Source organism: Eucalyptus grandis, chromosome 6, assembly GCF_016545825.1.
Source record: "Eucalyptus grandis isolate ANBG69807.140 chromosome 6, ASM1654582v1, whole genome shotgun sequence".
NCBI lineage: Eukaryota > Viridiplantae > Streptophyta > Magnoliopsida > Myrtales > Myrtaceae > Eucalyptus > Eucalyptus grandis.
Window position 1 is genome coordinate 5,329,199 of NC_052617.1, and position 13,204 is coordinate 5,342,402.

Genomic DNA, 13,204 nt, shown 5'->3' on the forward strand with positions numbered 1-13,204 from the left:
TTTTAGTTTTTTTTGGTCTCGAATCATGATCTTTACGGTTGCTATTGAGTGTTTCTTGAAATATTTTCTTAAAAGTGAATTAGAGTTTTGAGCCATATAAATGCTTGATCATGGGTTTCAATCTTATTATTAGAGCGTAGCATGCATCAAAATAGTGTTTGTGAATTAATTGCGCAGTTGCTTTGTGGTCGGAAGCATACTTGCATCCTATAGATTGCTACTCCTTCTAGGTTTAGTTTCTTACTATGCTTCCATAAGTTCTTTATCATCAGTTTCGGGTTGCCGTGTTACTTCTAATTATTGACTTGTTGGAAATAATGATGCAAGATAACATAGAGATGACTTGCAAAATAAAAAGCCTAAGGGGAAAAAAAGAAAAAAACAAAATGAAAAGCGTGACCCAAATAATAATAATAAAAATCGCTTTTATAGGATTTTACGAGAAGTGGTGGACCCCATAAGAGATAATATGGTCAAGACAATCCATAAGGATAATATGGTAAAAAAAATTGAAAAAAGAAAAGAAAAAAGAAAAAAGAAAGTGTCTTAAGTCAAAAGAGAAGTGTAAAAAGTGCCGCCCAAAACTAAACGTAAATTTGTACCCTAGCAATAAATGGCCTTAGTTAATTTGTCAAACGAGTTATCGATCAAGTCTTGTTTGCATATATCCATTTATAATTTCAAGAAATAATTAGGAAGAAAAAGTAACCCAGCAAAATAATGTGAATAACTCTTTAACCAATCTAAGCAAAAGAAAAAAATAACTATATAGGACACTTGATGATCACCTCTTTCGACAATTAACCTAAAATACTAAACCCACATGAATCCTGGCCCCATGCCCCACCATTTTCTCCTCCACCCAATTTGTAAGGGGAATATACTTATCGTTGGGGGTGGGGCCCCCTGCACCCCCTCGCCCGTTCATATTGGAATCTTTACTTAACACGATACACACCGAAATAAAACAAACAAAAAGATTTTGATTCTCTTACCTTTTTAGCAAAATGGGACGCTTGTCGTGATGGAAGAGACGTCAAACACAATTAATTTCTTGGATCCAATTTCTTGTCAATAATCACCATGAGAAGGCCATCGTCAATGACACCATGCATCAATTAAAGAGTATGAAGTCAGTAAAACTCTCGGTATTCTCATTACGGGTCAAAGCCAAACTTAACAGCTAATATATGAACTTATGTCATGTGAATCGTATTAAAACACGTCTTCAGATTGAACAACGGTAAAAAGCATTTCACAGCCACATCTCAGACACATTTTATCGAACTAGTTTCGTGCGTAGTATGAAAAATAAAACTGAGCATCTACGAACTCGGACTACAATTACATCGACACAGAAACAGCCCGCAATATGTCTAATCGTTAACATAGACTCGGAAAAGTTGGATTCGATCCTAATCTGAAACATGCTATCTCAGCTCTTCTCCCTCACCAGAAAAAAGCACAACAGGATAAGAGGGTTGCATTGTTAATGGACCGAAACGAAGCCCTAACTAGCAACTAGATCAATGAAGGAAGCTTCGATCATCGTTAAGGATCGAAGTCGCGGCCAAGGAACAGATCTCGAGCGAGACCTAGTCGCTTCACTACTTTAAGCCATGAACCCGAGCAAAACGGGCGAGTTCTGTGTTACGTCAAAGGTCGGAACTGGTGAAAGAGGGATGGGTAGGAGCAGAGCCCTTCAGAGTACTCAGGTCAAGAGAACAAGGGCGAACAGAAGCTTTGGTGCGATTGCGGGAGGAGTAGGGTGACCAGCAGTGAAGAGCGGCGACGGCCGCGCGTTGTGAGGAAGAAGACCAACGGCCGCAAACCAGCCGGATTCAATTTTTCTTTACTTTTCTTTTTCCTTTTTTAACAAGGAGATATGGTTCGCCAGACCAGCAAAATTAGGTTTCAACAATTACCCACTATTTTATCTTCATCAAGTGACCACTTAATTCATACGCTTATAATAACTATTTGTCACATATCAGCTCAATTAAATAATCACTCAATTCCTAAAACGACTGGGTCTTTTCTCTATGAAGGTGAAAAGAAGTAGCCTATATTAAATAATCACTCAATTCCCAAAGACACCGACGATCACACACATACGTCGTGTGTGCCTCGACATTGGCCTTTATATTAAACCAAAAGCGAGATTTGCTTTTTCGTGGTTTTAATATTATCCATTGAACAAAAGAAAAGAAATAAGTTCCCACAAGAAACAAGTATAAAATTTTAAACTGGAAGTTAATATCTTTAGACTTGAATTCTATCCACTAAAAATATTGGAGAACTCAATGGGTACCTATAAACAGTTACTCACAAAGGATGCCCTTGCCATGGCTTCCTGCAACAAAGAAGAGAACCCACCCTCTCTCGGTTTTGTTCCCATAATTAGATCAATTAGGCCTATAAGATTGACATTCATTATTTGTTTTCTACTTAAGTTGAATCTTGCGATTTTTGCACATTTTCGCTTTTTTCCTTATAAATCCGAAACATTCGAAACCCTCATAACGTGTGCATTTTAACAAGTACATACAATTCTTCCTTGGTTGAATGCATAAAGGACGGTGGAGGAGTTTTTAGAGCATCAATTCTAGATGGGCATTGTCAAATTAGTGCTAGAAAGTTGAACTTTATTAATTGTTTTTACTTTCAATATCATATCAAGGATGAAATAGGATTTTTCTACATATCCAAGATATGGAAGCCTTCTCCACTTTTCTTGAAAGGCATATTGGTCAATTTTATGGTGGCAATTTTTATTTCATAGATATGCGTAACTCTTGTAATCACCATTAAGTATACAACTTTGAATAATTCATAACATTACCGGACTATGATGGCAATTTTCATTATATAGAAAATACTGGGACTTGTAGAATTTCATATTTTTTGGTCGAGCACAACGCCTCTAAGATAGCGGTGCACTTAATTAGAATCGTTAAGAAGTCAAAGTCTTCATCAGATGTTGTTGGGGTCAAAGTCTTTGGTGGGATTTATTTGGGTGTGGAAAATTCTTAGTGCCATGGAATTTCTTCCTTGACTAAATGCAAAATGGGTGGTGGAAGAGTTTTCAAGGCATCCATTTTAAATGGGTATTGACAAATTAGTACTAGAATGTATTAATTGTTTTTACTTGGAATATCATATCTAGCATGAAATAGGATTTTTCTACATATACATGATGCGGAAGTTTTCTCCACTTTTTTTTTAATGACGAGTTAGTCAAGTCTATGGTGGCAATTCTTATTTCATAGAAACATGTGGCTCTAGTTACTACTGTCTAGTAGACGAAATAGAATAACTCGTAATGAAGAAAACAATCATTTATGAACATTTTCTAGTAAAATAACCTTGAATCTCTGATACCCCTATTTACTATTGTAGGTACAAGTCCAAAATCTACTATTCATCATTTGTTCTCTACTTAATTTGATCTTGCAATTTCTACACATTTCGTTTTTTCCTTTTAAATCCCAAACATTCAAAACCCTCATAACGTGTGCATATTAACATGCACATACAACTCTTCCTTGGCCAAACGCATGAAGGACGTTGGAGGAGTTTTCAAAGCATCCATTCTAGATGGGCATTATCAAATTAGTGCTAGAAAGTTGAATTTTATTAATTTTTTTTATTTGCAATATCATATTAAGCATGCAATATGATTTTTCTACATATCCAAGATATGGAAGCCTTCTTCGCTTTTCTTGAAAGGCATATTGGTCAAGTTTATGGTGGCAACTTTCATTTCATAGATATGCATGACTCTGGTAATCACCGTTCGGCATACAATTTTGAATAATTCATAACGTTGTGTGACTATGATGGCAATTGTCATTATATGGAAAATACAGGGACTTGTAGAATTCCATGTTTTTTGGTAGAGCACAACGCCTCTAAGATAGCAGTGCACATAATTAGAATCGTTAAGAAGTCAAAGTCTTCATCAAATGTCGTTATTGGGGTCAAAGTCTTTGGTGGGGTTTACTTGGATGTGGAAAATTCTTATTGCCACAGAATTTCTTCCTTGGCTAAATGCTAAAAGGACAGTGGAAGAGTTTTCAGGGCATCAATTCTAGATGGGCATTGACAAATTAATGCTAGAATGTTGAACTTTATTAATTGTTTTAATTTGGAATATCATAAGCCTTCTCCACTTTTTTTGAATGACGAGTTAGTCAAGTCTATGGCGACAATTCTCATTTCATAGAAATGCGTGGCTTTGGTTACTACCGTTTGATAGACGAAATTGAATAATTCGTAATGAAGAAAATAATCATTTATGAACATTTTCCAGTAAAATAACCTTGAATCTATAATACCCTTATTTACTATTGTAGACAAGTGAGATGATAGGTACAAGTCAAAGATCTACTATTCATTATTTGTTTTTAAATTAATTTGAATCTTGCGATTTCTGCCCATTTCGTTTTTTCCTTTTAAATTTGAAACATTCAAAACCCTGATAATGTGTGCATATTAATATGTACATACAACTCTTCCTTGGCTAAACGCATAAAGGATGGTGGAGGAGTTTTTAGAGCATCCATTCTAGATGGGCGTTGTCAAATTAGTGCTAAAAAGTTTAACTTTATTAACTATTTTTACTTGCAATATCATATCAAGCATGTAATATGATTTTTCTACATATCAAAGATATGGAAGCCTTCTCCGCTTTTCTTGAAAGGCATATTGATCAAGTTTATGATGGCAATTTTAATTTTATAGATATGCGTGACTCTGGTAATCACCGTTCGGTATACAACTTTGAATAATTCATAATATTGCATGACTATGGTGGCAATTATTATTAAATAGAAAATAGAGGGACTTGTAGAATTTCATGTTTTTTTGGTCGAGCACAACGCCTCTAAGATAGCAGTGCACATAATTAGAATCGTCAAGAAGTCAAAGTCTTCATCAAATGTCGTTATTGGGGTCAAAGTCTTTGGTGGGGTTTACTTGGATGTGGAAAATTCTTATTGCCACAGAATTTCTTCCTTGGTAAATGCTAAAAGGACAGTGGAAGAGTTTTCAGGGCATCAATTCTAGATGGGCATTGACAAATTAATGCTAGAATGTTGAACTTTATTAATTGTTTTAATTTGGAATATCATAAGCCTTCTCCACTTTTTTTGAATGACGAGTTAGTCAAGTCTATGTCAACAATTCTCATTTCATAGAAATGCGTGGCTCTGGTTACTACCGTTTGATAGACGAAATTGAATAATTCGTAATGAAGAAAATAATCATTTATGAACATTTTCCAGTAAAATAACCTTGAATCTCTAATACCCTTATTTACTATTTTAGACAAGTGAGATGATAGGTACAAGTCAAAGATCTACTATTCATTATTTGTTTATAAATTAATATGAATCTTGCGATTTCTGCAAATTTCGTTTTTTCCTTTTAAATCTGAAACATTCGAAACCCTCAAAACGTGTGCATATTAACATGTACATACAACTCTTCCTTGGCTAAACGCATAAAGGACGGTGGAGGAGTTTTTAGAGCATCCATTCTAGATGGGCGTTGTCAAATTAGTGCTAAAAAGTTTAACTTTATTAACTATTTTTACTTGGAATATCATATCAAGCATGTAATATGATTTTTCTACATATCAAAGATATGGAAGCCTTCTCCGCTTTTCTTGAAAGGCATATTGGTCAAGTTTATGATGGCAATTTTAATTTTATAGATATGTGTGACTCTGGTAATCACCGATTCAATATACAACTTTGAATAATTCATAATATTGCATGACTATGGTGGCAATTTTATTAAATAGAAAATAGAGGGACTTGTAGAATTCCATGTTTTTTTGGTCGAGCACAACGCCTCTAAGATAGCAGTGCACATAATTAGAATCGTCAAGAAGTCAAAGTCTTCATCAAATGTCGTTATTGGGGTCAAAGTCTTTGGTGGGGTTTACTTGGATGTGGAAAATTCTTATTGCCACAGAATTTCTTCCTTGGCTAAATGCTAAAAGGACAGTGGAAGAGTTTTCAGGGCATCAATTCTAGATGGGCATTGACAAATTAATGCTAGAATGTTGAACTTTATTAATTGTTTTAATTTGGAATATCATATCTAGCATGGAATAGGATTTTTCTACATATACACGATGTGGAAGCCTTCTCCACTTTTTTTTTTTAATGACGAGTTAGTCAAGTCTATGCTGGCAATTCTCATTTCATAGAAATGCGTGGCATTGGTTACTATCGTCTGGTAGATGAAATTGAATAATCCGTAATGAATAAAACAATCATTTATGAACATTTTCCGGTAAAATAACCTTGAATCTCTAATACCCTTGTTTATTATTGTAGACAAGTGAGATGATAGGTACAAGTCCAAGATCTACTATTCATTATTTGTTTTCTACTTAATTTGAATATTGCGATTTCTGCAAATTTCGTTTTTTCCTTTTAAATCCGAAACATTCGAAACCCTCAAGACGTGTGCATATTAACATGTACATACAACTCTTCCTTGGCTGAATGCATAAAGGACAGTGGAGGAGTTTTGAAAGCATCCATTCTAGATGGGCATTATCAAATTAGTGCTAGAAAATTGAACTTATTAATTGTTTTTACTTGCAATATCATATCAAGCATGGAATAGGATTTTTCTACATATCAAAGATATGGAAGCCTTCTCCGCTTTTCTTGAAAGGCATATTGGTCAAGTTTATGGTGGCAACTTTCATTTCATAGATATGCGTGATTCTGGTAATCACCGTTTGGTATACAACTTTGAATAATTCATAACATTGTGTGAATATGATGGCAATTTTCATTATATAGAAAATATAGGGACTTGTAGAATTCCATGTTTTTTGGTCGAGCACAACGCCTCTAAGATAGCAGTGCACTTAATTAGAACCGTTAAGAAGTCAAAGTCTTCATCAAATGTCATTGTTGGGGTCAAAGTCTTCAGTGGGGTTCACTTGGGTGTGGAAAATTCTTAGTGCCACATAATTTCTTCCTTGGCTAAGCGCAAAAAGGACGGTGGAAGAGTTTTCAGGGCATCCATTCTAGGTGGGCATTGACAAATTAGTGCTAGAATGTTGAACTTTATTAATTGTTTTAATTTGAAATATCATATCTAGCATGAAATAGTATTTTTCTACATGTACACGATGCGGAAGCCTTCCCCACTTTTTTTTAATGATGAGTTAGTCAAGTTTATGGTGGCAGTTCTCATTTCATAAAAACGTGTGGCTCTGGGTACTACCGTCTGGTAGATGAAATTGAATAATTCGTAATAAATCAAACCCAAAATTACCACACCCTCTCAAGAAGAAAACAATCATTTATGAACATTTTTCCGATAAAATAACCTTGAATCTCTAATACCCCAATCAAACAGAACGTGCGTCACTCAAAATCGCCGTTTCATCTCAACTCTCCCATCAAGCCAAAAGAATCAGTGAACTCAGCACCCTCACTTGAACCTTGAAATCGTGTACAATCTCGAAGGAAATGATATGGCTCCAAGCTAAGCCTCGCGTGGAGAGCGGAGGGAGGACAGCAGAGAGAGAGAGATTCCGCTCGGCTTCGTTTTCTGAAGACTTGGACCAAACTTCATCCGAATGAGAGAAAACCAGAAACCAAAGAGACAGTTTCGTGACTAGAAGCTCGGAAAGGTTGTGTCAATCCCTTACGACGAGGCGAAGTCTGTGATTGGACAAAGTACGGCAACTGACATGGAAGCGGAGCAGAAGAGAGGTGATTTAGAGTGGAGGCGAGCGCTAGTGAGCTACAGGTAAGCTTCCGGTGATGAACTGAGTGGCGACCTCAAACCAGAGGAAGAAGTTGCGGTGGCCGACAACTATATTGCAGGAGGAGAATTGAGAGCCGAGAAAGGAATTCTCGCCCTGCGTCGCTGTGAGCCAGAAGTGACGGCACGAGCAGGAGGAGCGATGACCGAACGACCGATTACGAACGGACGTGCTGAGGGAAGACATGCCGGTGGCCGCAAGTCAAATGAGAGCTGCGAGCAGGAGAGAACGAGAGCCCTCTAGAACGAATTCTCCTCTCTTCCCTAAACGCGTGTGCGCGTTTTCCCTTCGGGAAAATAAAATTGAGCATCAACGAACTCGGATCACATCCACCCAAAAACAGTCCGCGATACATCTAATCGTTAGACTCGGAAAAAGTTGATTCGATCCTAATCCGAAACATGCTATTTCGGCTATTCTCCTTCATCAGAAAAAGAAAAAAGAAAAAAAGTATAACAGGGTAAGACTGTCGCATTGTTAAAGGACCGAAACGAAGCTGCGACTAGCAACTGGATCGACGACGGAAGCACCGATTGTCATTAAGGATCAGAGTCACGGGCCAACGAATGGATCTCGAGCAATACCTAGTCGCTTCAGGACCTCAAGCCATGAATCCGAGCAGAAGGGAGCGAGTTCTATGTTACGTCGAAGGTCGGAACCGGTGAAGGTGGATGGATAGGAGACGAGCTCTTTAGAGTACTCTGGTCAAGAAAACAGGGGCAAATAGAAGCCTTGGTGCGATTGCGGGAGAAGTGGGATGACGAGCAGCGAAGAGCGGCGATGGCTGTGTGTTGTGAGGTGGAAGACCGATGGAGCGGGGCGAGAAAGAGAGAAGAAAGGGAGGAGAGACCCGGTCGGACGCGCACTATAGAAGAGACAGGCCGAGTAGGTGCAGGGTCGCAGGCTGGGCCCAAGAGGGCCAGGTCAAACCGGCCTGATTCAATTCTTTCTCTTCTTTTCTTTTCTTTTTTCAAGTACAGATGGTTCGCCAAACCGGCAAAATTAGGTTTCGACTACTACCTACTACTTTCTTTTCATCAAGTGACCAATCAATTCACACATCTATAATAACTATTCATCACATATCAACTTAATTAAGTAATCAGTCAATTCCTGAAAAAACCTATTCTTTTCTCTACAAAAGTAAAAAGAAGTAGCCTATATTAAATAATCACGCAATTCCTAAAGACACCGGAGATCACGCACACTAGTCGTGTGTACCTCAACAATGGCCTATATATTAAACCAAAAGCGAATCATGTCTCGCTTTTCTTATGGTTTCGATATTATCCCTTGAAAAAAAGGAAAGAAATAAGTTCCCACATGAAGCAGGCATAAATTAGATCTTAGTTTGTTTACTTGGATGAGACTACACTTAAATGATAAAAAGGCCAAAATAATACGCACGTAATCGGTCTCAAGGCACCTCAACAGATTTACTCATCATATTACAATGCAAAGAATGGACAGTCGAGATTCTCATATTTGATAAGACCTACGAGCATTCCTCCTCCACTTCTTTCTCATATTAGCTCCTTTCCTTTCAAGCAACCCCACGAGCCATTCAAATTTTTTGGATCCAAGAACAATGTATCCTAGAGAGACTCCACCTACGGTTCCACACCCATAACCCATCAATATGGCTCTCCACTCAAACCAGCTTCCGTGCCCTGTATCATTTTCTTGAAGAATGGTTACAAGTGGAATTTCTTGTGGATTGTTTGTGCATGTCTCCGGCAATGGAAATCCGCATAGTCTAGGATTCATGGCAAACGAGTCGCTCTTGAATGTGTTCAATTGCCTTCCTCGAGGAATAGGTCCGATGAGCTGATTCTCTGAGAGGTTCAAGAATGCAAGAGACGTCAAATCCGCTAGTTCTTGAGGAATGCTTCCAATGAACTTGTTTGAAGAGAGGTCTAGCCATTCGAGTTCAGTCAAATTGCCAATAGACAGAGGGATATAGCCCGTGAGATTGTTGTGGGAAAAGTTTAGCCCTTTGAGCGACTTTAGGTTTCCAATATACACGGGAAGCTCCCCACCAAAATGGTTGCTCGATAAGTCGATACTCGTGAAAACATTTAGAATTTTCACCAATCGTATCTCCAGTCCTTTCATGGTCACCATGACTGAATCTTGATAATTACCATCTCCCATATACTGCAGCTTGCCTTGTCTTTTATCCTGATACATCATGGCAGTAAGCTTCATAATATAACTAACGGGTAAAGGACCACTCAAATTGTTGTTGGACAGGTCGAAGATGCGCAATTCAGAAAATGAGCGAGCTTCTCTAGGACTGCTCACAAAGCCATGGAACATGTTGGACCTCAAAACAAGAACCTGCAGCTTGGGAAGGGTTCCCAACCAATCGGGGAATGTATCCTTCATTCTATTGTTGCCGAGATCCAAAACTTCCAAATTTTCACAATGTAACAAGGACCATGGCAATGTCCCTTCAAATCGATTCTGACTAAAGTCGATAGTCCTTAGTTTGCTGTCATTAGCAAATTTTCTAGGGATCATACCTTGAATCTTGTTGATTCGGAGGTTGAGCACCGAGAGATTTTTGCTAAAGCTCATCAAGCACTCTGGCAAGGTGCCCATCAAACTATTATTGGACAAGTCAAGGACCATGAGCTCACTGGCATTGCATATCAAAGGAGAAACATTTCCACCAATCTTGTTGTTTGCAATGAAATAGAAGAGAGCGGTGGGTGGTGGAATTGGAAGAGGACCTTCGAATCTGTTGTTGGACAGATCAATCATCCACATATTCAACCTATGGAGAAAATATTCTTCAGGCCATTGACCCCCTAGATTATTGTTTGATATGTAAAAACTAGAGAGCATGGAGGGATGAAATGGAATAGTTGGAGGATCGATTTGGCCATGGAATTCATTGAACTGCAGAGCGATGACCTGTAATGAGGGGGCTTCTAGCAACCACTTCGGAAAAGTATCGTTGATTCTGTTGTGACTAACGTTTAGCACGGCCAATGATGCACAACTATCTAAAGACCGCGGAAATGTCCCTTCAAACTTATTGGCACTCAAGTCTAGACTTGAGAGGTTGGCTAAATTTCCCAAACATTGTGGAATAGAGCCCGAGAGATTGTTACGAGCCAACCTTAGAGATTTAAGGGAGCTTACTTTGCAAATGGAAGAGGGAATCTCTCCACTGAAGCGATTGTCGGTGGCCCTAAAGTAAACTATAGGGAGTGGTGGAATTGGAAGTGGGCCTTGGAATAAGTTGTCGCTAAGGTCTACATCGATCAACTCTTTCCAAGGAAGTTGTTGTATGCCTCCCTCAATAAGGTTACTAGAAATATCAAGAGACTGTAGGGTACCTTTCCCTACATCCCAAAACCATCTCGGTATCTGACCGCCAATCTTGTTTTCGGAGAGATCTAATTCTCTTAGCACTTTTAAAGAGTTCAGAAAAGGAGGGAACTCGGTCAAGTTGCAGGAAGGCAAGCCCAAAGTCTCAAGCTTCGGAAATGTGTGATTCATACTGTTGTACATTAGATTTAGCTCAACTGTAAGACGAAGGGCTAGCAGATTTTTCAGTGTCGAAAAGACTCCCAAGTCTAAAACACCGGTGAAGTTGTTGAAAGAAAGGTCTTCATCCATGAGTTGTTCAAGCTTTACAACAAATGACGGGATATGACCAGTTAATTCATTGCGTGAAAGGTCCAAAGTGGTTAATTTTGTTAAGTTCACAAGCCATGAGGGAATCGATCCTGTCAATGTGCAATTGCTAAGATGCAGAGTTTTTAAATTCTTGAATTCACCGATTGAATTGGGTATTTTGCTCGAAATGCTTGTATACGAGAGGGTTAAGGATTCAAGAGACTTGCTCCAATTAGACTTCGGAAAAGAAACCGTTAAATCATTGTATTCCAAATTGAGATCAAGGAGGTTAGGCAAGCTAAAAATGTTGGGCGGAAGTTCCCCTGTAATTGCACCAAACCGCACTGAAAAACGTCATGGAGCATGATAAATTCACGAAAGAATTGAGCGAAACAGCAGACATGTCCATGAAATCGAGGTTAAGTTCCCTCAACTCTGTCAAATTCTGAGCAAGGATTTTGAAAGCAGTATTTTCAATCTTAAGACTTTGTTCCACATAAGTACGATTATCCTTATAGTTCCAAGAGAGATCAAGTAAAACAAGTTTAGAAAGGAAAGAAATTTCAACAGGAACTAAACCCAAAAAATTGGAATAAGAGAGATTGAGGTGCCTCAGTTTAGCAAACACACTTAGTTCGGGCAAAATGGGTGAGTTATGGAAATTGTTAAAAGCGAGGTTGAGGCTCTGAAGATGGCGAAGTGCGAAGAGCGAACTGTTAGAACGGAGGGTCCCCTGCAGACAGCTATATGAAAGATCGAGGCCAATAATGTTACCTGTTATATTGTCACAGGTGACACCATCCCACGAGCAGCAATCCAAGCCATTCTTCCATGTAGTCATCTTCGGATCACAATCTAAGTCTGTATCAGTTTCAACTGTGAGGGAATCGTTGAACTGAAGCAAGGCATCACTTTGGACCGGACGACATAATTGTGCTGTGGAGGAAGGAAGGTTTAATAACAATTGCCCAGAAAGACAAAAGAGAAAACAGAGGAACTGGTAAAATATCATTTTTTTGGTCGAGCACAATGCCTCTAAGATAGCGATGCACTTAATTATAATCGCCAAGAAGTCAAAGTCTTCTTGCAACGTGGTTACCGGGGTCAAAGTCTTTGGTGGGGTTTATTTGGGTGTGAAAAATTCTTAGTGCCATAGAATTTCTCCCTTGGCTGAACGCATAGGGAACGGTGGAGGAGTTTTCAAACCATCCATTCTAGATGGGCAATGACAAATTAGTGCTAGAAAGTTAAACTTTATCAATTGTTTTTACTTGCAACATCATGTCTAGCATGGAGTAGGATTTTTCTACATGTAAATGATGTGGAAGCCTTCATCACTTTTCTCGAAAGACATATCGGTCAAGTTTATGGCGGCAACTATCATTTCATAGAAAAACGTGGCTCCAATCATTTCCGTCTAGTATACGATTTGAAAAATCCATAATGAAGAAAATGACCATTTATGAACATTTTCCGGTAAAATAACATTGAATCTGTAATACCCCTGTTTACTATTGCAGACAAGTGAGATAATAGGTACAAGTCCAATATATACTGTTCACTTGCAAGTAAAAGATGCAATCTGTGAATGGCATTTCAAGCTTATCACTTTTCCATTCCTTGATTAACATGGCCCATGGTTTAATTGGACATCTTCTAAGCAATTTCACAGTCCACGAAATCTAATGCCTTCCGCTTTGGCTTCTTCATCCATTTGGCTTCCCTTTTCTCCATCCTTGTTGCAGTTCTCACAAGCCATTCAAATCTTCCAAT

At 38.4% G+C, this 13,204-nt stretch overlaps 1 protein-coding gene across 1 annotated transcript; it reads right to left on the reverse strand.

Moving 5' to 3' along the window:
• Window positions 1–9,280: 9,280 nt before the first annotated feature.
• Window positions 9,281–12,272, reverse strand: LOC120294252 (receptor-like protein 35). Its single transcript, XM_039314242.1, has 2 exons — window positions 12,206–12,272; window positions 9,281–11,775 (listed from the first exon to the last, which is right to left on the reverse strand). The coding sequence occupies exons 1-2, from the start codon at window positions 12,270–12,272 to the stop codon at window positions 9,281–9,283; spliced, it is 2,562 nt and encodes an 853-aa protein (XP_039170176.1).
• Between the last annotated feature and the right edge of the window lie 932 nt (window positions 12,273–13,204).

Bases quoted from the DNA above. Each gene is read 5' to 3' on its own strand.
- LOC120294252 (XM_039314242.1), bottom strand. From the start codon at position 12,272: ATGACTACATGGAAGAATGGCTTGGATTGCTGCTCGTGGGATGGTGTC. The intron at 11,776-12,205 runs GTAACATTATTG...GACGTTTTTCAG, and splicing joins CACCTGTGACAATATAACAG to TGCGGTTTGGTGCAATTACA.